The sequence below is a fragment of the Lycium barbarum genome, chromosome 8 (assembly GCF_019175385.1).
Source record: "Lycium barbarum isolate Lr01 chromosome 8, ASM1917538v2, whole genome shotgun sequence".
Classification (NCBI taxonomy): domain Eukaryota; kingdom Viridiplantae; phylum Streptophyta; class Magnoliopsida; order Solanales; family Solanaceae; genus Lycium; species Lycium barbarum.
Window position 1 is genome coordinate 20,597,875 of NC_083344.1, and position 23,326 is coordinate 20,621,200.

General features: G+C 38.7%; 1 protein-coding gene and 2 pseudogenes across 1 annotated transcript; all 3 read right to left on the reverse strand.

The window, feature by feature from the left end:
- The window catches only part of LOC132607749 (protein Ycf2 B-like), a 7,755-nt pseudogene extending 7,334 nt beyond the window's left edge, over positions 1-421 (reverse strand).
- A 1,825-nt stretch (positions 422-2,246) lies between these two features.
- Positions 2,247-20,958, reverse strand: LOC132606026 (photosystem II protein D1-like). The gene is made up of 3 exons (XM_060319323.1): positions 20,581-20,958; positions 2,552-2,930; positions 2,247-2,443 (listed from the first exon to the last, which is right to left on the reverse strand). The coding sequence occupies exons 1-3, from the start codon at positions 20,956-20,958 to the stop codon at positions 2,247-2,249; spliced, it is 954 nt and encodes a 317-aa protein (XP_060175306.1).
- Positions 20,959-22,121: 1,163 nt separating this feature from the next.
- LOC132607750 (maturase K-like) lies at positions 22,122-22,943 on the reverse strand (annotated as a pseudogene).
- Positions 22,944-23,326: the final 383 nt, after the last annotated feature.

Consider the following 23,326-nt stretch of genomic DNA (forward strand, 5'->3'; position numbering starts at 1 on the left):
TCGACTTCCAGGAAAGGGTAGAAGAATGGGACCTATTATGGGATATACAATACATTACAGACGTATGATCATTACGATTCAATCGGGTTATTCTATCCACCTCTTAGAAAGAAAAGAACTTAAATAAAAATACTTAATAGCATGGCGATACATTAATACAAAACTTCTACCCCGAGCACACGCAATGGAACCGTAGACAGTCAAGTGAAATCCAGTCCACAAAATAATTTGATCTATGGACAGCGTCGTTGTGGTAAAGGCCGTAATGCTAGAGGAATCATTACTGCAAGGCATAGAAGGGGAGGTCATAAGCGTCTATACCGTAAAATCGATTTTTGAACGAAATCAAAAAGACATATATGGTAGAATCGTAACCATAGAATACCACCCTAGTCGAAATGCATACATTTGTCTCATACATTATGGGGATGGTGAGAAGAGATATATTTTACATCCCAGAGGGGCTATAATTGAAGATACCATTGTTTCTGGTACAGAAGTTCCTATAAAAATGGGAAATGCCCTACCTTTGAGTGCGGTTTGAACTATTGATTTATGTAATTGGAAATAACCAATTAGGTTTACAACGAAACCAAGAAATCGATCACTGATCCAATTTGAGTACCTCTGTAGGATAGACCTCAACAGAAAACTAAAGAGTAACGGAAGCAAGTGATTGAGTTCAGTAGTTCCTCATATATAATTATTGACTCTAGAGATATAGTAATATGGAGAAGACAAAATTATTTCAAGCATCTACAGGACTGGAAGCGCCCCTCTTCTTTCAAAGAAAGGAGGACGGGTGATTCACATTTCATTTGCAGGTCAGAGGCGAATTGAAAGTTAAGCAGTGGGAATTCTAAAGATTCCCTGGGGGAAAAATAGAGATGTCTCCTACATTACCCATAATATGTGGAAGTATCAACGTAATTTCATAGAGTCATTCGATCTGAATGCTACATGAAGAACATAAGCCAAATGATGGAACGGGAAGACCCAGGATGGAGAAGATCATAACATGAGTGATTCGGTAGATTTGGATTCATATATCTATCCACCCATGTGGTACTTCATTCTATGATATATATAAGATCCATCTGTATAGATATCATCATCTACATCCAGAAAGCCATATGCTTTGAAATAAGCTTGTACAGTTTGGGAAGGGGTTTTGATTGATCAAAAGAAGAATAACTTCAACCGATATGCCTTTAAGCATGACCATACATAACATAGAAATCACACTTGGAAAGGGTGGACAATTAGCTAGAGCAGCGGGTGCTGTAGCGAAACTGATTGCAAAAGAGGGGAAATCAACAATATTAAAATTACCTTCTAGGGTGGTCCGTTTGATAACCAAAAACTGCTCAGCAACAGTCGGACAAGTGGGGAATGTTGGGGTGAACCAGAAAGGTTTGGGTAGAGCTAGATCTAAGCATTGGCTAGGCAAGCGTTCTGTAGTAAGAGAAGTAGTTATGAACCCTGTAGACCATCCCCATGGGGCTGGTGAAGGGAGAGCCCCAATTGGTTGAAAAAAAACTCAAAACCCCTTGGGGTTATCCTACACTTGGAAGAAAAAGTAGAAAAAGGAATAAATGTAGTGATAATTTGATTCTTCGTCACCGTAGTAAATAGGAGAGAAAATCAAATTTAATTCTTTGCTTTTACAAAATCTTGAAAAAAAATGGAGTAAGCTTGTGACACGTTCACTAAAGAAAATCCCTTTGTAGCCAATCATTTATCTAACTTTTATGAATTATGGGCGAACGACGGGAATTGAACCCGCGCATGGTGGATTCATAACCCGTGTCTTCATCCACTTGGCTACACAAGCCCCCTTGCGTACTTACATTTCATTTTTACATTATTTAAATCCGAAAACAAAAGATTAAAGTTCAAAACTATCTCTTCTTTATTATTTCAAAGATAAGAATATGAAGTCAAAATTAGATTTTTCTTAGAAATGAAATAAAAAAGATATAGTAACATTAGCAACAAAGAGGAACAAGTTATATTTCTACAATTTAAAATAAATACAAAATCAAAATAGAATACTCAATCATGAATAAATGCAGGAAAATACCCTCTCCTTCTTTTTCTATAATGTAAACCAAAAAGTCTATATAAGTAAAATAATCGTAAATTAATAATATAAAAAGAAAGGAGCAATAGCACCTTCTTGATAGAACAAGACAATGATAATTGCTCCTTTCTTTTCAAAACCTCCTATAAACTAGACTGGGATCTTATCCATTTGTCGATAGAGCTTCGATAGCAGCTAGGTCTAGAGGAAAGTTATGAGCATTACGTTCATGCATAACTTCCATACCAAGGTTAGCACGGTTAATGATATCAGCCCAAGTGTTAATTACACGACCTTGACTGTCAACTACAGATTGGTTGAAATTGAAACCATTTAGGGTGAAAGCCACAGTGTTGATACCTAAAGCGATAAACTAGATACCTACTACAGGCCAAGGAGCTAGGAAGAAGTGTAATGAACGAGAGTTGTTGAAACTAGCATATTGGAAGATCAATCAACCAAAATAACGATGAGCGGCTACGATATTATAAGTTTCTTCCTCTTGACCGAATATGTAACCTTTATTAGAAAATTCATTTTCTGTGGTTTCCCTGATCAAACTAGAGGTTACCAAGGAACCATGCATATCACTGAATAGGGAGCCGCCGAATACACCAGCTACGCCTAATATGTGAAATGGGTGCATAAGGATGTTGTGCTCAGCCTGGAATACAATTATGAAATTGAAAGTACCAGAGATTCCTAGAGGCATACCATCAGAAAAACTTCCTTGACCGATTGGGTAGATAAAGAAAATTGTGGTAGCAGCTGCAACAGGAGACGAATATGCAACAGCAATCCAAGGTCGCATACCCAGACAGAAACTAAGCACCCACTCACGGCCCATGTGATACAATAAAGGAAATAAAAAGGATAAGAAAATGACAAGAAAAACAAAGGATAACTAGATTGACACAACTAAAGACACAATTTGACAACCAAAGTTCTATAATAACTAAGACCTTCAAATTGTAATCAATAGAGCACCAAACTCCTAGGATGACCTCAAGGGACTTGTGATCCCAAGCAACCAATCCTCTCAACAAGGTTCCCAATCAAAAGCTTCACAAGCTCTCTACTCTCAATGAGTTTAGTAATTTAAATATTCATCCAAATCTACCCTAGGAAATGTTTAGACAAGTTATTTATACTAGAAAGCTAAGGAAGACAACTAAGCTATTACAATTCTACCTTTAATGAAGTAAGGGCATTGTTTGGTTGGTCTTCTTTATAAATGAAACCTGAAAATGCTAGCCTTTAAGTAATAGCCTCATGGCAAGCATAGCCATATTCAACACTCTTCTCCAATCCCTCCTCCCATGCAATTAACAACACTTGGAATCCCCGGGAGGGCTCTAGAGTGTACTCAAGTACGTCCCTGTTCATGAATAACCCTTGCATTGCTTGAAGTTCACGAGCTTGGCTCCTTGTGAAAGGCCTTGATACAACTTGGGTTGTATCATTCTCCCCTTCTTGAAAAGAATTTGTCCTCAAATTTAAGGGGTCCCCATCATGCACATCCATAGGAGAGAGATCACACACATTGAAGGTGTTATGGCGGGGGAAGATCAATCTTGTATGCATTGTCAGTGACTCGCTCAAGAACCTCAAATGGACCATATCCTCTAAGAATCAAATTGCTCTTCCTTTTGTTGGGAAACCGCTCCTTGCGAAAATGTACCCAAACCCAATCACCCGGTTCAAGCACAACTCTCTTGCGGCCTTTGTTTACTCTCTTGGCCGTCTCTTGACTCTTCTTCTCAAGGTGAAGTCTCACCTTTTCATGTAAATTCTTCATGGCCTCGGCCCTTTTGTTTCCATCTAAACTCAAAATAACATCTTGAGACAAAGGGGTGAGATCTAGAGGGGTTATTGGATTAAAACCATAAACAACCTCAAATAGAGACATGCCAACTGTACTATGAATGACTCTATTAGATGCAAATTCAACTAAAGGTAAATGATCTTCCCAAGATGCTAATTTTACCTTAACCATGGCCCTAAGCATAGACCCTAAAGTCCTATTCACAACCTCGGTTTGGCCATCGGTTTGTGGGTGACAAGAGGTAGAAAACAATAACTTAGTCCCAAGGCGTCCCCACAATTCCTTTCAAAAGTGGCTAAGGAACTTAGAGTCCCTATCACTCACTATGGTTTTGGGAATACCATGCAATTTGACCACATGTTCAACAAACAAAGATGCAATGTGAGATGCTTCATCAATTTTATGACATGCAATAAAATGAGCCATCTTTGAAAAGCGGTCAACAACAACAAAAATGCTATCTTTGCCCCTTTTTGTCTTTGGCAAACCCAATACAAAATCCATTCAAATATCAAGCCAAGGCCTTTGTGGGGTGGGGAGAAGGGTACACAAACCATGGGGAAGGAGCCTAGACTTAGTACCACGGCACTCAATGCATTGCCCACAAATTTTAGCAACATCCCGACGCATATTAGGCCAATAAAATTGCACCACAAGAATTCTTAAAGTTTTATCAATTCCAAAATGTCCCATTAATCCCCCATCATGTGCCTCCCTCACAAATAATTCCCTCCAAGAGCTCACGGGCACACATAGTCGTTTGTTCTTGAACAAGAAACCATCAAAATTCGAATAGGGAGTAGAAGACCTATCCCTAATCCATCTTTCCTTTTCCCATTCTTCGCAATCTTGAAATGTTTTTGAAAAAATAGGGTCCTCGGGATACAATGTCTTCAAGCTTTCAAAACCCATTAATTTGGAAGACAAAGTATTTATCAAAACATGTTTTCTAGACAAGGCATCAGCCACTACATTGTCCTTCCCCTTTTTGTATTGGATTACATAAGGGAAAGTTTCAAGAAATTCAACCCATTTAGCATGCCGTTTGTTCAACTTACCTTGGGCCTTAAGGTGTTTCAAGGACTCATGATCAGTTCAAATAACAAACTCTTTAGGCCACAAGTAATGTTGCAAATTACCCAAAGCTCTAATCAAAGCATACAATTCAAGATCATAGGTAGAGTAAGTAAACATCACACCCTTAAGCTTTTCACTAAAAAAGGCAATGGGTTTTTGGTCTTGCATCAAAACGGCGCCAATACCTACTTTACTAGCATCACATTCAATTTCAAAGATTTTATCAAAATCGGGTAATTACAACAACGGTGCGGAGCTAAGCATTTGTTTCAAAGTTTCAAAAGCCCTTGCTTGCTCCTCACCCCAAGAGAAAGGCTTATCCTTTCGGATTACCTCGGTCAAAGGAGCGGCTATGGTACTAAATCCTTTAAAAAAACGCCTATAAAAACTAGCCAATCCATGAAAACTTCTCACATCACCAATGGATTTAGGAGTTGGCCAATTCTTAATAGCGTCTATTTTGGATTAATCAACCTCAACACCCCTTGAACTCACAACAAAACCCAAGAAAACAACTTCATCAACACAAAAAGAGCATTTAGCCACATTAGCATAAAGTTGTTCTTGTCTAAGCACTTCAAACACACATTTCAAATGATCAACATGCTCATCCATGGTTCTACTATACACCAATATATCATCAAAGTAAACAACCACGAATTTGCTAATAAAAGGTTTCATCACATGATTCATTAATCGCATGAAAGTACTAGGAGCATTAGTGAGAACAAAAGGCATCACCAACCATTCATATAGACCAAATTTGGTCTTGAATGTCGTTTTCCACTCATCTCCGGGTTTCATCCGGATTTGATGGTATCCGCTCCTAAGGTCAATCTTAGAAAATATGCATGAACTAATCAACTCATCAAAAATGTCATCAAGACAAGGTATGGGATGGCGATACTTTACCATTATCTTGTTGATGGCTCGAAAATCAACACACATGCGCCATGTTCCATCTTTTGTTAGCACCAAGATCACGGGCACGACACATGGACTCATACTTTCTCGCACAACCCTCTTTTCAGGAAGTTCATCCACTTGCTTTTGAAGTTCTATGGTGAAATCCGGGTTGGCCCTATAAGCTGGTTTATTTGGCAATTGAGACCCCGGGACAAAGTAAATTTGGTGCTCAATTCCCCTTAATGGTGGCAATCCCTTTGGAAGCTCCGTGGGAAACACATCATCATAGTCCTGCAAAAGAGAAAAAATAGAACTAGGCAAAGAAGATGTTGGTTCGTTAGTGTGCAAGGCATAGTCCCTATGAGTGAGGAGGATCATCGGTTGTCGCTCCTCTAACTCCTCCCTAATATCCCCTAGATGTGCCAAAAAGGCCACCTTAGCCTTTCCCCTCGACTCCTTCTTTTTCCCACTTCCCTCACTATCTCCTTGTACACCCTTGCCCTTCTCTTTCAACTCCCTCATTTTGTGGTAAACTTCACCAACTTGCAAAGGCGTCATAGGACATAACACATGGTTGAGCCCATTATGAACAAGAGTGTACCGATTGGTTCTTCCATTATGCTTGGTTGACCTATCATATTGCCAAGGTCTTCCAAGTAAAAGGTGACAAGCTTGCATGGGAAAAACATCACAAAGGATCTCATCTTGGTACTTTCCGATTTTGAACTTGATAAAGGCTTGTCGAGTCACCTTCAACTCTCCACATTCATTAAGCCATTGGAGTTTGTAAGGATTTTCATGATTGGTGGTGGGAAGTTTCAAGAAATCAACCAACATCGTACTTGCAACATTTGCACAACTCCCACTATCAATGATCATGACACACACATTTTGGTTGATAACACATTTAGAATGGAAAAGGTTCTCTCTTTGGCTAGGATCATCCATGGCCTTGCTTATCATTGTTCTCCTTACCACATAGTTAGGGATGGTGATCTCCCCTTCTTGAGGCTTGGCCATACATGTCATCACCCTCCATGCCAAACAATTTGGAACGGTGACATCTCCATCACCCTCCATATCATCTTGCTCTTCATTACTCCCACATTCATCATTCCCATAATTACCCTCATCATCTTCCACCTCATGTTCTCCTTCATCATCACTACCTGTTTCTCTTAGAATAAATGCTCTCCGATTGGCACACTCACTTGCTATATGGCCAAAGCCTTGACATTTAAAACATCGGATCGGGTTAGATTTTGTACCTCCTTCTTTTGGAGCAAACCTTTGGGGTTGCTTCTCAACTTGATTATTTTTCACAAAGGGCTTCTTAAATTCTTGCATGGTGCCCTTATTATTTTCCCAATTGGAGGAAGATGTTCCTTTTTCCTTGTTGTTGTTCCATGAACTTATGTAGCCTCTTGACTTATTGATCTTGTCTTCCTTGAGACCCTCCTCTCTCTCAATAGTCGCTTCAAGAGTTTCATCAATGTCACTATAGTTGTGGAGTCTCATTTGGGAAGCAATTTATCCATTTAACCTGGCTCAGAACCGAGTCATAGCATTTAATGCGTCCTCTTCAAACTCTATTATCATCATCACAAGTTGGAACTCATCATAGTATTCTTCCACACTCTTTTTGCCTTGCCTCAAAGTATATACCTTTTTGATTTGCTCTTGCTTGTAAAGTTCGGTGACATACTTGCGCCTCAAGATATTATTTAGCCCTTCCCAAGTAGGTGTAGGGGCAAGTCCATGCAATCTCCTTGCTTTCACTTGAGTTTCCCACCATGTAGAGGCGAAGCCTTCGAATTGAGCAATGGCATAAGATGTCTTTTTTATCTCGGACATGTCATTTGTCAAGAAGATTTTATCATAATGCATCACCCAATCAAGAAATATGTTAGGATCACTACCCCCTTTGAATGTTGGGAGAGTGACCTTGATGGAGTTGAGACTCGAATCTCGACCTCCACCATTCCCATATTTCCCATAAGTTTCTTCATCATAATCATAACCTTGATAGTCACGACCTTGGTAACCATCACGAGCTTGATATCCTCTTTGCCTACCCATTTGAGGGATAGGGCCATTCCTTCCACCTCTACCTCATTGCGGACCTTGTATTTGTCCTCGTTGTCCCCTAACTTGATTAGCATAAGGATCAACCACATCATCTTCATACACTTCTCGTTGATAGTCATCATTCACGGGTGGGACATTTCGGACGGCTTGTCGGGGGTTTGGAAGGTTTTGACAGGGTAGAGTGACATTTGGTCGTGGTTTGGTTTCATTTGGAATTTGGTTGTCATTTGGAATTTGATCTTGTGGAGGTGGTGGGGTATTGTTTAAGGTGTTGGTGGTTTGAGGAGTGGAGTTGTAAAATTGGTGGATAGTTCCGGGGGACAAGGTAGGTGAAGTGGCTCGAGGCAATCCACTTGTGTTTCCTTGATAGTGAACTCGTGGTGAGGATGACAATTCCCTCACACTTGCTCTTAAAGACCTTATCTCTCCCTCCACATTTCCTATTTGATTAGCCAAGGTGGCTATCATGTTGGCCAAATCGTCAAGTGTTACTCCTCGGGTGGGAGTTGGAGTGTTATATCCCGTGCTTTCGCACAATTGGAAAATTGGAAAATTGTTTCAATTTGTAAGAAATAAGTTCAATATGTTGATTTGAATTTATATATGTGTGTTTTTCATGAAAAGTATTGGTGTGGAAATACGGAATGAGGCCAAGGGCAAAAATGGGAATTTTGAAAATTAGTTTCGGGAATTACAAAATAAGAATTTTGACCAATTGGGCTTGGGAAAAAAATTTAACTAAATTGAGGCCCAAACGTAGAGGGGTGGCCGGCCCCTTAATGGTCCAAGGCCCATGTGTGGGTTTTAATTTGTGGACTTAAAAAGATGACTAAGTCATCTTTAAGTCATAGAAGAATCAAGAAAACTTGAGCAAAAAAATAAGACCACTCCATTTTCGGCCATGGCCATGGAAATATAGCTACTCTAAATCTTCCTCCAAAAATATTTTTCTTGTGGTATTCCTAGTATATTAAGGATCCTCTACAACATGGTGCAATTGTTTGGGAAGAAAGAGCCCTTGTTTCTTCAATATGACAACATGTTTGAGTGAAGGAGATTGGAGAAAAAGGTAAGAATTCATTCCATGTCTTTATGTTATGAAGGTTTGTTTGTGTTGTAGTGTATGGAAATGAGTAGAATTCATGAAAATATGGAAGTTTGCAAAGTGGGTGTGCATATGTATGTGTGGCCGTGTGTGTGTATTAATGTACAAGTGTGATGAGTTGAAATTTATGTTGTATTCTAGTTGTGTGTAGGATGGAATTCATATTGAGAATGAAAGTGGAATGAATTTGGTTGAAGTTGGAAAAATGGAATGTGGCCGTGTGGTATTTGAAGTTTGGAAGGAGAATGAATTAATTTGGTTTAACATGTTAGTTGTGTTGTTGTGATGCTTGCAATGGAAATGAAGTTAAAATGATATAAGTTTGCATTGAAATGGAATGTAGAAGCTTATGTCGTTTTAGTACGATTTTATGACATTATGAAAATGAAGTTGTTAAGGTGCAAATTATGATGATTGTTGATGAACTTGGAAGATGGAAACATGTTATGAATAAGTATGTTAAAGATTAGAAGTTTTGAATGAATTATGACTTTGGCGGAAAGTTTGTATATTTTGTATGTCTCGTGAATATTTTGTAGAAATGATATGAGATGCTTCTAAATTGTATTGTAATGATCTTGAGTAGTGATGAATATGAAAATATTGAGCTTAGTTGGAAGTGCGAGGTCGGAATGAAAGTTATCGTATTACGTCGGAAAGAAGGCTAGTTGTGCCATATTGTGTGTTTTGCAGTTATGGTTAATGTTGTTAGTGTTGTTGTTGGGTTGTTGTTGATTATTTTGGCCGAGTTGAATTCTCGGGGATGCTATATGTATAGGGGAAATGCTGCCCAAATTTTTGTAGAAAAGTGTTGACTTGAGATTTAAGCCTAAAGCCTTATGGTTAACATTTGGTAAATGTGACCATTTGCAGGTTTTGGACGAAACAGGAAGTGAACTTGGAAAGGCGTAAAGTGCATAAACGGTATGTAAAGCTATCCCGATTCTTCTCTTGGCATGTCCTAGGTGTACTAGGATTGGATTTGAACTTCGGAAGACATTCTGCCCATTGGAATCCGCAATTGAAAATGCTCTTTTTTCGTTCAATAGAATTGAACCCTCTAAGTAGGCTTTACTGAAAAATTATGCAAACTTCTCCAAACTGCCTAGAAAGTTATGGCATACCCCTAAGACCTCTGTAGGTGACCCCATAAGCTTAATATACGTAATTTGAGCCCGCCGCCTTGTTTGTCCCGAGGCGGGCCCACTATTTCCGATTTTACCCTTATGGTCCTTTGTAAGTTGACTTCAAGCAATCTTTAAGGAAACGTCTTAACTACCTTTCTGACTACTAATGATACTTATTCTGGATACTATATCGAGTCTCTGTAAAGGTACGATATTTTGTATTACGTTTAGCTCCACTATTCCCGCTTTGCTCTCTTATTGTACTATTGCCTTATTTTCGAATAATATAAAATAAAATGTTTTAACTATCCTTTCAACTACTAAGGAAAACCGTTTGCTGACTCCCTCGAGTTTGGTAAGCTATTTTGGAATATGAAAAAGATTTCAGGAGGATTATTCTTCCATAACTCATTATGACATATGATATACACTTGCTATGATTCCGTCCGACTTCATCGATTTGATTTGTCATTCGATATGCCTCATTGAGTCTCTGGAAATCTATGATATTTTTATTGCATTTAGTCTCTCACTACTCCATTCGTGGATGCCTCAATGTTTCCCACACTGAGCCCGGGCCAGGATATGTTGTCAAGCGTATTCCACTGCATTGTTCGCCGTGCCTCGATGTGAGGGGGCAGGTATTTATGTACATGGGTTTTGGAGTATGCTGTGCCATGTACACACATTCTGATATGCTATGATCTGATATGGCCATCTGATATGATATGTTATGTTACGGGGTTATCCCCTACTCTGTTCCGTATGTATGGTGGCACCAGCGTCGGGGGGGGGGGGGGGTGGCCACGTTCTGTTTGTCGAGCCCTTGACAGGGGCCGGATATGATATGCTGTATGTTTCTGAACACACTCCTCATGTTTTGAAAATATGCATCTGATACTTCGGATGTCACACTCACTTCTCTGTAAGTCCTGTGTCGGTTATGATCTTGTTCCGTATTGGGACCAGGTACGACATATGTTTTCAACAAATACTATTTATGCTTTATGATCAATATTTTGCTAATCTGGATATTCTGTCCATTTTCTGTACCTTCTGTTCTGATTATGACTTTGTTTACTACGTCCTGTGCTTTACATACTCAGTACATATTTCGTACTGACCCCCTTTCTTCGGGGGCTGCGTTTTCATGCCACGCAGGTACAGAAGACAGATTTGCTGACCGCTTGCCTAGGACATCTATTCTGCTATATTGGGAGCGCTCTTTTGTTCAGAGCCTGTATATTGGTACAGTTTGCCGCTATTATATATATGTATGCTATTCAGGGGTATGACGGGGCCCTGTCCCGTCTTATGATTATGTTATGATCTGTAGAGGTCTGTAGATATACTTGTGTGGGTTCTGTATATGTTCGGGTATGATACGATCTGTGACAGCCTCATCGGCCTCCATGTACTGTGTCGGTTCTTTTATGCTAATTACTAACGTCAAGTGACTTTTATATTTGAAATATTCTGTCATTTTGCTAATTTGGGTTATCGGGTACATCTGGGTGTCCAGCACGAACACTAGTCGCGGCCTACGGAGTTGGGTCGTGACAAAAGTGGTATCAGAGCGGTTCGTCCTCGGAGTGTCTACAGACCGTGTCTAGTAGAGTCATGTTTATCGGTGTGTTGTGCACCACATCTATAAACAGGAGGCTACAGGACATTTAGGGTGTTACCTTTCTTTGATTCTTAGATCGTGCGATACAGCCAGCTGTAGGAAATGAATTCCTTTCTTTACTAACCCTTGATTGCAGCTAGGGAACGGTATCGACGTAAGACAGCGACTGATGATATTGGAAGCTACACAGTACACAGGTAAGCAATGGTATGAAAGACGTATGCTGGGTAAGGTATTGAAGTACGATTGAAACATAAAGTTTAAAATCGTAAGGGAAAGTAAACAGGAAAGTGTAACAGGTGCAGTTTGAGTTGGGCATGTGAGGTAACCCTCGGCATCTTTGTACTTTTACTTGAAATTGTTAGCCCCGTGTGGCTATGATGCGATATGATATGATATGTATATACGTATATGTGTTGGCCCTGTGAGGCATGGTTGGTATTTCCTGTGTACAGGTTTTGGGATAGTAAGAAATACAGAGGAACCTCTGCCCAAATTTTTCCAGAAATATAAACAGGAAAATAAGATATAAATTCTTAATATGTCTTGAAAGTCGATACCGATAGGGTAAATCTCTTATGTTGGGTTAAAAGTTTAAGAGATACCCTCCATGTCATTCGTAAGAAGCGTTATCCTCATATGGAAAATTTTATCTCGAGAAAGCATATACGAGTAGCGAATTCACAATTTAGTTGGAGGGACCAGAAATATGTTCTAACCCCATTTTGTTTTAGCATAGCCCATGTGAAGGGCAAAATATGTGGAAGGGCAAAAATGTCCGACGAGCAAGTTTCCTCTAATTGGAAGAATACAAAATGTATGACAAGCAGTCGGGAATTGAGTGGTTCGCTCACGACTAAAATATATATATAAAAATATGGAGGTAATTATGTGAATTAAGTACTAAAATATTCCGCGAAGTTCGTCGGATTCTAGCTTTCTTTTGCTGGTGGTCGGAAGATACCCTGCTACACATTTTATCAGTTTTCCTCGACTGGTGGGAGGTGGAATTTGTGGAATAAAAACTCAAACTCGTGGGCTGTTTAGGGACATATATATACATGAAGGTAAATATTGAGGGTTTACAGGGGGCGACACGGTAACTATATATTTAGAAAAGTAAAAGGATTCCCGCTAGGTCGGGGTGGGACCCGCTACAAGAACGTTCTGAGAAGCTGTCAAGACCCCGACTTGTCTTAAACCACGTGACAAAGGACGTGCGGGGAAATTGGTGTAATTATACCGCCCTTAACGTGCCTAAATGCATTAAAGTTGTAAGGTTAAGCGTGCCAGGGCCAGAGCAATTATGGGATGGGTGACCCCCTGGGAAATGTACCAGAATTTTTTACAAACATAGATATAAGAGACGAATAGAGAATTCGGGGTAACCTGAAGGAACTAGGATATGTGGAATGGCTAGAAACCTTATAGGGGTCACGCGAGCTGAGACGGATTAGATTGCTAAGAGGAAGAAAAAGCAGCGCAGCTCTGAAATTAGAGTAAATTTGAACAAGTGATTGAAGATGTATTGTAAAAGAAATGGCAGTGATGTATATACGTATGTGTAGCCCCCCCCCCCCCCCCCCCCATTCCCGACTATGTCGATCGATTGGTGAACCATAATAGCCAGCGTTGTAATATATGGAAAGCATTAGTTGGACAGAATTTACGAGAAAAAGGGAAAGGTATGGTACCGATGTTACGAAATAAACTGATATTCATTTGGCTACCGGTTGAGATTGGGAGATTCCGCTACAACGATGTTTGAAAAGAAAAGAGGGTAATTGAGTGGATGGTGAGGAGATCAAAATGTCAGAAAAAGTGAACCATAAGAAACCTGATTAAGTAGAGCCTCTAAAAGAGTCGACGGGCAAAGCACGAAGTTAATTGCGAAAAACGAACTAAGATGAAATAGTGCAGGGCAAAGGAAAACTTATGGCATGAAATGATGAATTATGTGAATACCGAGTAATTCGATTGTCGAAAAATAAGACGACAGATAAGGAATGGGTATGAAGGAAGTATGTGGTTACTATGAGATAAGCAACTACCTTAATTATATTACTCGAGTGCCAACTATCAGATAAGACTTTGTACTGTATAGTTGTGATTCCGTTAGGGTCTTGTACGGAGAAAATTAAGTTGCAGGTCAGAAAGAAAAGACATGGATATGGTAGGAGTATAACCCTAAATAGGGGGGAGCGAATGAAAGTAAGTATAAATGAAAACAATTGATATACAGAAGATTGAAGCGATAAAGGATTGGCCTAGGCCTTCGACGTCGACTGAAATACGTAGTTCTCTGAGAATGGTCAGATTATAGCCTATGTTCCCCGGCAGCTTATACCGCACGGGGAAAAATTATTTCGCTCATGATCTGGAATTAGCTACGGTGATTCATGCTTCAAAGACATGGCGGAATTACTTACATGGGGTACGCGTTGATATTTATCCGGACCCTAAGGGCTGCCAGTATGCGTTCTAAGAAAAAGGGAGCCAGATTCGCTGCAGAGAAGATGGTTCGAATTATTGAAGGATTATGATGTTAATATTTTGTGCCACCCTAGAAAAGCTAACGTTGTGGCAGACGCACCTAGTCGTGAATCTATGGACGGCTTGACCGGCGTACATTCAGAATCAAGGATGTGGTCTATAAAACTCTTTAGTCAGCTAGCCTGGGAGTCCATTTGGTCGGTTCTGAAGATATTGGAATTTTGTCCAAAGAAATTACTGAATCATTGATCATGGGAAAGGTAAAACAGCGTCAGTTTGAGGATCCTATTCTGGTGTCGTACAGAGATACGACCTTTGACAAGGAAAAGATCCAGCTCGAAGTTTTACCGGATGAGTATTGTTATACCGAGGCAGATTATGTGTGCCCGACATCGTAAGGCCTGTTGACCAGTGCCCAAATTGTCAGCAAGTTAAAATTAAGTATCAGAAACCGGGTGGACTGTTTCAGGAAATGGAAATTCCGACTTGGAAGCGGGAGATAATTAATATGGATTTCATTACGGGTTTGCCCCGCATTCCACGGAAGTATGATTTCCATATGTGGTATGGTTGATAGGCTAACAAAAAAAATCAAAAATCAGCCCATTTTCTCCCTGTCAGAACCACTTATTCGGTTGAGGATTATGCCAGACTATATGTATTAAAGGAATAGTGAGACTCCACGGAGTTCCTATATCTATTATCACTGACAGAGATACTCAGTTTATGACTAATTTCTGGAAATTTGCTTTCAGGAAGAATTAAGGGGCTCAGATAAGTCTGAGCACAGTATTCCACTCTCAGGGTGACAGACAGGCCGAGCACACTATACAGACGTTAGGAGATATGTTGCGGGCCTGTATTATTGATTCCAGAGGTAGCCGGGATGACCATTGTCGTTGATCGAGTTTGCTTATAATAACCGCTACCATTCTAGCTCAATACGAGGCTTAGTATGGCAGGAAATACAGGTCACCGATCGGCTGGTTTCATATTGGCGAAACAGAATTAATAGGCCCGGATATGATCCAGCAGGCCGTTGATAAGGTGAAACTTATTCCAGAGTCGACAGAAGTCATACGCTGATAACGGCGTCGACCTTTGGAATTCCAGGTCGGTGCTTGGGTATTTTTGAAAGTATCGCCTATGAGAGGCGTAATGCTATTCGGCAAAAAGAGTAAGCTCAGTCCGCGATTTATCGGACCCTATCAGACTATTTGAAAGATTGGGAATGTCGCCTATGGGTTAGATTTACCGTCTGATTTGGAAGCGGTCCATCCGGCATTTCATGTATCTATGCTCCGCGAATGTGTCGGCGATCCTCCTAGAATATTTCCAGCAAATAATATTCGGGTGACGGAGGAACTATCGTACGAAGAGCAGCCTGTAGTCGTTCTGGATTTCCAAAAAAAAAAAAATCGGAACAAAGATGTAACTTCCGTTAAGGTGCTGTGGCGGAATAATAACAGGGAGGAGATGACCTCGGAAGCTGAAGAGGAAATGAAAAAGAAATATCCTCAGTTGTTCGCTATCCCTCCAGGTAATTTAAAAGCTTTGCTTAGTTATATTCATTAATGAATGTGTATTATGTGTGCTGACCATAAAGAGAAACTCCCCCGAAGTACTTACAAACCCTATAAGCCTAATCTAACATTCGAGGACGAATGTTCTAAAGGGGGGGGGGGGAAGATGTTATATCCCGTGCTTTCGCACAATTGGAAAATTGGAAAATTGTTTCAATTTGTAAGAAATAAGTTCATATGTTGATTTGAATTTATATATGTGTGTTTTTCATGAAAAGTATTGGTGTGGAAATACGGAATGAGGCCAAGGGCAAAAATGGAAATTTTGGAAATTAGTTTCGGGAATTACAAAATAAGAATTTTGACCAATTGGGCTTGGGAAAAAAATTTAACTAAATTGAGGCCCAATTGTAGAGGGGTGGCCGGCCCCTTAATGGTCCAAGGCCCATGTGTGGGTTTTAATTTGTGGACTTAAAAAGATGACTAAGTCATCTTTAAGTCATAGAAGAATCAAGAACACTTGAGCAAAAAAATAAGACCACTCCATTTTCGGCCATGGCCATGGAAATATAGCTACTCTAAATCTTCCTCCAAAAATATTTTTCTTGTGGTATTCCTAGTATATTAAGGATCCTCTACAACATGGTGCAATTGTTTGGGAAGAAAGAGCCCTTGTTTCTTCAATATGACAACATGTTTGAGTGAAGGAGATTGGAGAAAAAGGTAAGAATTCATTCCATGTCTTTATGTTATGAAGGTTTGTTTGTGTTGTAGTGTATGGAAATGAGTAGAATTCATGAAAATATGGAAGTTTGCAAAGTGGGTGTGCATATGTATGTGTGGCCGTGTGTGTGTATTAATGTACAAGTGTGATGAGTTGAAATTTATGTTGTATTCTAGTTGTGTGTAGGATGGAATTCATATTGAGAATGAAAGTGGAATGAATTTGGTTGAAGTTGGAAAAATGGAATGTGGCCGTGTGGTATTTGAAGTTTGGAAGGAGAATGAATTAATTTGGTTTAACATGTTAGTTGTGTTGTTGTGATGCTTGCAATGGAAATGAAGTTAAAATGATATAAGTTTGCATTGAAATGGAATGTAGAAGCTTATGTCGTTTTAGTACGATTTTATGACATTATGAAAATGAAGTTGTTAAGGTGCAAATTATGATGATTGTTGATGAACTTGGAAGATGGAAACAGGTTATGAATAAGTATGTTAAAGATTAGAAGTTTTGAATGAATTATGACTTTGGCGGAAAGTTTGTATATTTTGTATGTCTCGTGAATATTTTGTAGAAATGATATGAGATGCTTCTAAATTGTATTGTAATGATCTTGAGTAGTGATGAATATGAAAATATTGAGCTTAGTCGGAAGTGCGAGGTCGGAATGAAAGTTATCGTATTACGTCGGAAAGAAGGCTAGTTGTGCCATATTGTGTGTTTTGCAGTTATGGTTAATGTTGTTAGTGTTGTTGTTGGGTTGTTGTTGATTATTTTGGCCGAGTTGAATTCTCGGGGATGCTATATGTATAGGGGAAATGCTGCCCAAATTTTTGTAGAAAAGTGTTGACTTGAGATTTAAGCCTAAAGCCTTATGGTTAACATTTGGTAAATGTGACCATTTGCAGGTTTTGGACGAAACGGGAAGTGAACTTGGAAAGGCGTAAAGTGCGTAAAAGGTATGTAAAGCTATCCCGATTCTTCTCTTGGCATGTCCTAGGTGTACTAGGATTGGATTTGAACTTCGGAAGACATTCTGCCCATTGGAATCCGCAATTGAAAATGCTCCTTTTTCGTTCAATAGAATTGAACCCTCTAAGTAGGCTTTACTGAAAAATTATGCAAACTTCTCCAAACTGCCTAGAAAGTTATGGCATACCCCTAAGACCTCTGTAGGTGACCCCATAAGCTTAATATACGTAATTTGAGCCCGCCGCCTTGTTTGTCCCGAGGCGGGCCCACTATTTCCGATTTTACCCTTATGGTCCTTTGTAAGTTGACTTCAAGCAATCTTTAAGGAAACGTCTTAACTACCTTTCTGACTACTAATGATACTTATTCTGGATACTATATCGAGTCTCTGTAAAGGTACGATATTTTGTATTACGTTTAGCTCCACTATTCCCGCTTTGCTCTCTTATTGTACTATTGCCTTATTTTCGAATAATATAAAATAAAATGTTTTAACTATCCTTTCAACTACTAAGGAAAATCGTTTGCTGACTCCCTCGAGTTTGGTAAGCTATTTTGGAATATGAAAAAGATTTCAGGAGGATTATTCTTCCGTAACTCATTATGACATATGATATACACTTGCTATGATTCCGTCCGACTTCATCGATTTGATTTGTCATTCGATATGCCTCATTGAGTCTCTGGAAATCTATGATATTTTTATTGCATTTAGTCTCTCACTACTCCATTCGTGGATGCCTCAATGTTTCCCACACTGAGCCCGGGCCAGGATATGTTGTCAAGCGTATTCCACTGCATTGTTCGCCGTGCCTCGATGTGAGGGGGCAGGTATTTATGTACATGGGTTTTGGAGTATGCTGTGCCATGTACACACATTCTGATATGCTATGATCTGATTTGGCCATCTGATATGATATGTTATGTTACGGGGTTATCCCCTACTCTGTTCCGTATGTATGGTGGCACCAGCGTCGGGGGGGGTGGCCACGTTCTGTTTGTCGAGCCCTTGACAGGGGCCGGATATGATATGCTGTATGTTTCTGAACACACTCCTCATGTTTTGAAAATATGCATCTGATACTTCGGATGTCACACTCACTTCTCTGTAAGTCCTGTTTCGGTTATGATCTTGTTCCGTATTGGGACTAGGTACGACATATGTTTTCAACAAATACTATTTATGCTTTATGATCAATATTTTGCTAATCTGGATGTTCTGTCCATTTTCTGTACCTTCTGTTCTGATTATGACTTTGTTTACTACGTCCTGTGCTTTACATACTCAGTACATATTTCGTACTGACCCCCTTTCTTCGGGGGCTGCGTTTTCATGCCGCGCAGGTACAGAAGACAGATTTGCTGACCGCCTGCCTAGGACATCTATTCTGCTATATTGGGAGCGCTCTTTTGTTCAGAGCCTGTATATTGGTACAGTTTGCCGCTGTTATATATATGTATGCTATTCAGGGGTATGACGGGGCCCTGTCCCGTCTTATGATTATGTTATGATCTGTAGAGGTCTGTAGATATACTTGTGTGGGTTCTGTATATGTTCGGGTATGATACGATCTGTGACAGCCTCATCGGCCTCCATGTACTGTGTCGGTTCTTTTATGCTAATACTAACGTCAAGTGACTTTTATATTTGAAATATTCTGTCATTTTGCTAATTTGGGTTATCGGGTACGTCTGGGTGTCCAGCACGGACACTAGTCGCGGCCTACGGAGTTGGGTCGTGACATGGAGTTTCATCTTCATTCGCCATGGTACCTATTAAAACACACACAAAACAAGCAAACACGTTAAGTTAGTGATAACAACTCACAAATTCTCAAGTAAGCACAACTTTGAATTGCCTTACAAATTATTTCGACTAATGATTGTGTTCTTGTTAATGCCGATTAGTCACAAGGGATTCAAGTTCTACTCTTGGCTGGAATAGATTCTTGTTTAACTTAGAAGAACGAATGACTCAATTCAAACTAGCGGACTTGCATCAAGAAGTTTTGACGAAGATAAAAGAGAAAAGAACAAAGAGAATTGGTACGAAAAGAAATGGGACTCAAGAACTAATTAACAAACAAGTAAGAACAATTACTAGTTGTTAATTAGCTTTAGTGAATCAAAGAAAGTAGATAAGAAGTGGAGAAACACTTAGAAAAAAATTGGAGAAGTTTTGGACACTTAGAAAAATTTTGGGGTGGTTTTTGGTCCAACACTAGAAAATTTTTCTAAGTGTTGATCTGCACACTCTCTGAATCTGAAGTGCACGCTCCTGCAGGCTTTTTTTTTTGTTGCGCGTGGCTGACGTCACGCTGACGTGGCGATTTTTTTTTTTTTTTTTGTGGTTGGAAAATGGACTGAACTTTCTGATTTCCTTTTTTTTTCTTTTTTTTTCCTCTCTTTGGCCCACAAACACTTTTCAACCTTTGATTTGAAGATTTTTAAGATCAAACACCTTCTTTTCCTTCTTCCTCTTGAAGATTTGAAGATCTTCAAGAACACCAAGAACTTTAAAAATCTCAACTCCTTCAAATAAACTCCTTTTTGTCCCAAATTTCAGATTTTAAACCTTCTTCACTAGGGAAAAACCATCCAATAACTTTCAAACTTCAATATCAAGTTCTACTAGAAAACCCACTTTGAGTTCTTCAACCTTCAAGGTCCTTTAATGGTGAAAAACTCAAAACCGACTCAAATGACTTGAAACTCAATATTTGAAACCCTAATACACTAAGAAACTCAGATCTAACACTAGTATCAACAAAACAACACATGATTTTTGGATTTTTAATTTTTGAATTTTTTTAATGAATTAAATCCCAAGATTAGATTTGTTGGAACAAACCTAAATTAGGCTCTGATACCAAATGATACAATAAAGGAAAAAAAGGATAAAAAAATGATAAAAAATGATAAGAGTGTACTCAAGTGCGTCCCTCTTCATGAATAACCCTTGCATTGCTTGAAGTTCACGAGCTTGGCTCCTTGTGAAAGGCCTTGATGCAACTTGGGTTGTATCACCATGTAACAAGCTACACCAAGTAAGAAGTGTAGAACAATTAGTTCATAAGGACCACCATTGTATAACCATTCATCAATGGATGCCGCTTCCCAGATTGGGTAAAAATGTAAACCTATAGCTGCCGAAGTAGGAATAATGGCACCGGAAATAATATTGTTTCCGTAAAGTAGAGACCCTGAAACAGGTTCACGAATACCATCAATGTCTACTGGAGGAGCAGCAATGAAGGAAATAATAAATATAGAATTTGCCATCAATAAGGTAGGGATCATCAACATACCAAACCATCCAATGTAAAGACAGTTTTCAGTGCTAGTTATCCAGTTACAGAAGCGACCCCATAGGCTTTCACTTTCGCATCTCTCCAAAATTGGAGTCATGGTAAAATCTTGGTTTATTTAATCATCAGGGACTCCCAAGCACACGAGTTTTCTACAAATAAAAATAGAAAATGGAAGGTTTGTTATTCAACAGTATAACATGACTTATATACTCGTGTCAACCAAGGTGTATGTGGATCTATTCAAATTTTTAATGAAGTTGATTGGAAAAATACGGACTCCTCTACAGAGAATTGGAATTTCAATATGATAGTGGGTTGCTCGGGATTCGAACCCGGAACTAGTCGGATGGAGTAGATAAGTTCGTTGTTAAATAAAATAAATGTTAATCTTAAATTAAATAAACAAGTAAATATTCCTCCCCAAGCCATGCTTGCACTTTTCTTTGCACACAGCTTTCCCTATGTATACATCAGTACATTTCTGATAGAATGAATCATTGATAATTTGCCGAATCATTGATACAAAAAATATCCAAATACCAAATCCGACTTCTACATACTCCCCACAAACTAGAAGAAACTCGCAGGAAGCTCAAAGAAAGAACTTGTTCTTTCGACGTTAAGAGTTCTTCCAATAATTCCGAGCCCGATCTGTTCAAAAAAGTGCGTACAGTACTTTTGTGTTTCCGAGCTAAAGTTCTAGCACAAGAAAGTCGAAGTATATACTTTATTCGATATAAAGTCTTTTTTTTTTGGAAGATCCGCTATACTAATGAAAAAGATTTTTGCATATACGCCCAAATCGGTCAATAATATCAGAATCTGATAAATCGGACCAAACCGATTTACTAATGGGATGCCCTAATACGGTACAAAAGTTTGCTTTAGCTAATGATCCAATCAAAGGAATAATTGGAACAAGGGTATCGAACTTCTTAATTGCATTATTGATTAGAAATGAATTTTCTAACATTTGACTATGTAGCATTGAAGAATTTAGTCGCACACTTGAAAGATAGCCCATAAAGTCACGGGAATGGTTGGATAATTGGTTTATATGGGTCCTTCCTATGTGAAAGCACAGACAAAAATGACATTGCCAAAAATTGACAAGGTAAAATTTCCATTTATTCATCAAAAGAAACGTCCCTTTTGAAGCCAGAATTGATTATCCTTGATGCCTAGCATAATGCATGAAAGGATCCTTGAATAACCATAGGGAAACCTGAAAATCCTTAGCAAATACTTCTACAAGACTTTCTATTTTTCCATAAAAATAGATTCATTCAAGAAGGGCTCCAAATGATGTTGATCGTAAATGCGAAGATTGGTTCTGTAGAAAGACGAAAGTGGATTCACATTCATATACATAAGAATTATATAAGAAGAAGAAGAAGAATCTTTGATTTTTTTTTTTTTGAAAAAGAGTAATCCGTCTTCTTTGAAGTAAATAAGACTATTCAAATTCCAATATTCGTGGAGAAAGAATCGTAATAAATGTAAAGAAGAGGCATCTTTTACCCAATAGCGAAGAGTTTGAACCAAGATTTCCAGATGAACGGGGTACGGTATTAGTATATCTAATACATAATTTAGATGTGAAAAATAGTCCTCTAAAAAAGGAAATGTTGAATGAATTGACCGTAAATTTTGAGATTTGAAAATCTTTTTGCCTTCGAAAGAAGATAAAGAATATATTAATTGTAAAGAAAACGAAATTTCTACAATAAATTCAAATCCGTCTGACATCATTTGAGAATACAAACTCTTGTTGCACCCCAACAATGGATTTTTGTTAGAATCATTAGTAGAAATAAGAAAATAATTTTGTTGATACATTTGAGTAATTAAATGTTTCACAATTAGGAAACTAAATTTATTGTTATAACCTGGATTTTCCAACAAAATCGACCTATTTCTATTTAAACCATGATCATGAACAAGTGCATAAATATACTCCTGAAAGATAAGTGGATATAGGAAGTTGTGTTGTTGCGAGCTATTTGGCTGTAAATATCTTTGGATTTCTTCCATTTGTAATTCGATTTGAACCAAAGATGGAAGATTTTGAGGGTTATCAAATGATACATAGTGCGATACAGTTAAAACAAAGTATTATAGTAAGAATAGAATAGATACCTTGGATACAGATAAACTTCTCAACGGATTCTCTATCATTTTTTTTTTCGTTTCATTTAATTGGTCTATGTTACAGGATAATAAGATGGTTAGAAATCCTTTATTTATTCAACCTAATCGCTCTTTTGACTTCGAAGAAAACTTTCTTTATCAATATATTGTTTCTTCTACACACACATCTCCATAATAGAAAATGGTGATAGTTAGGATTCATTAAAAAAATTGAGAATCCACTCATGGTACAAGAAACCCTTCCCGCATTAGGCACTAATAAATTTTAACGTCTAATTAGATCGGGAATCATTCAAATTAAGTTAGCAACCCGA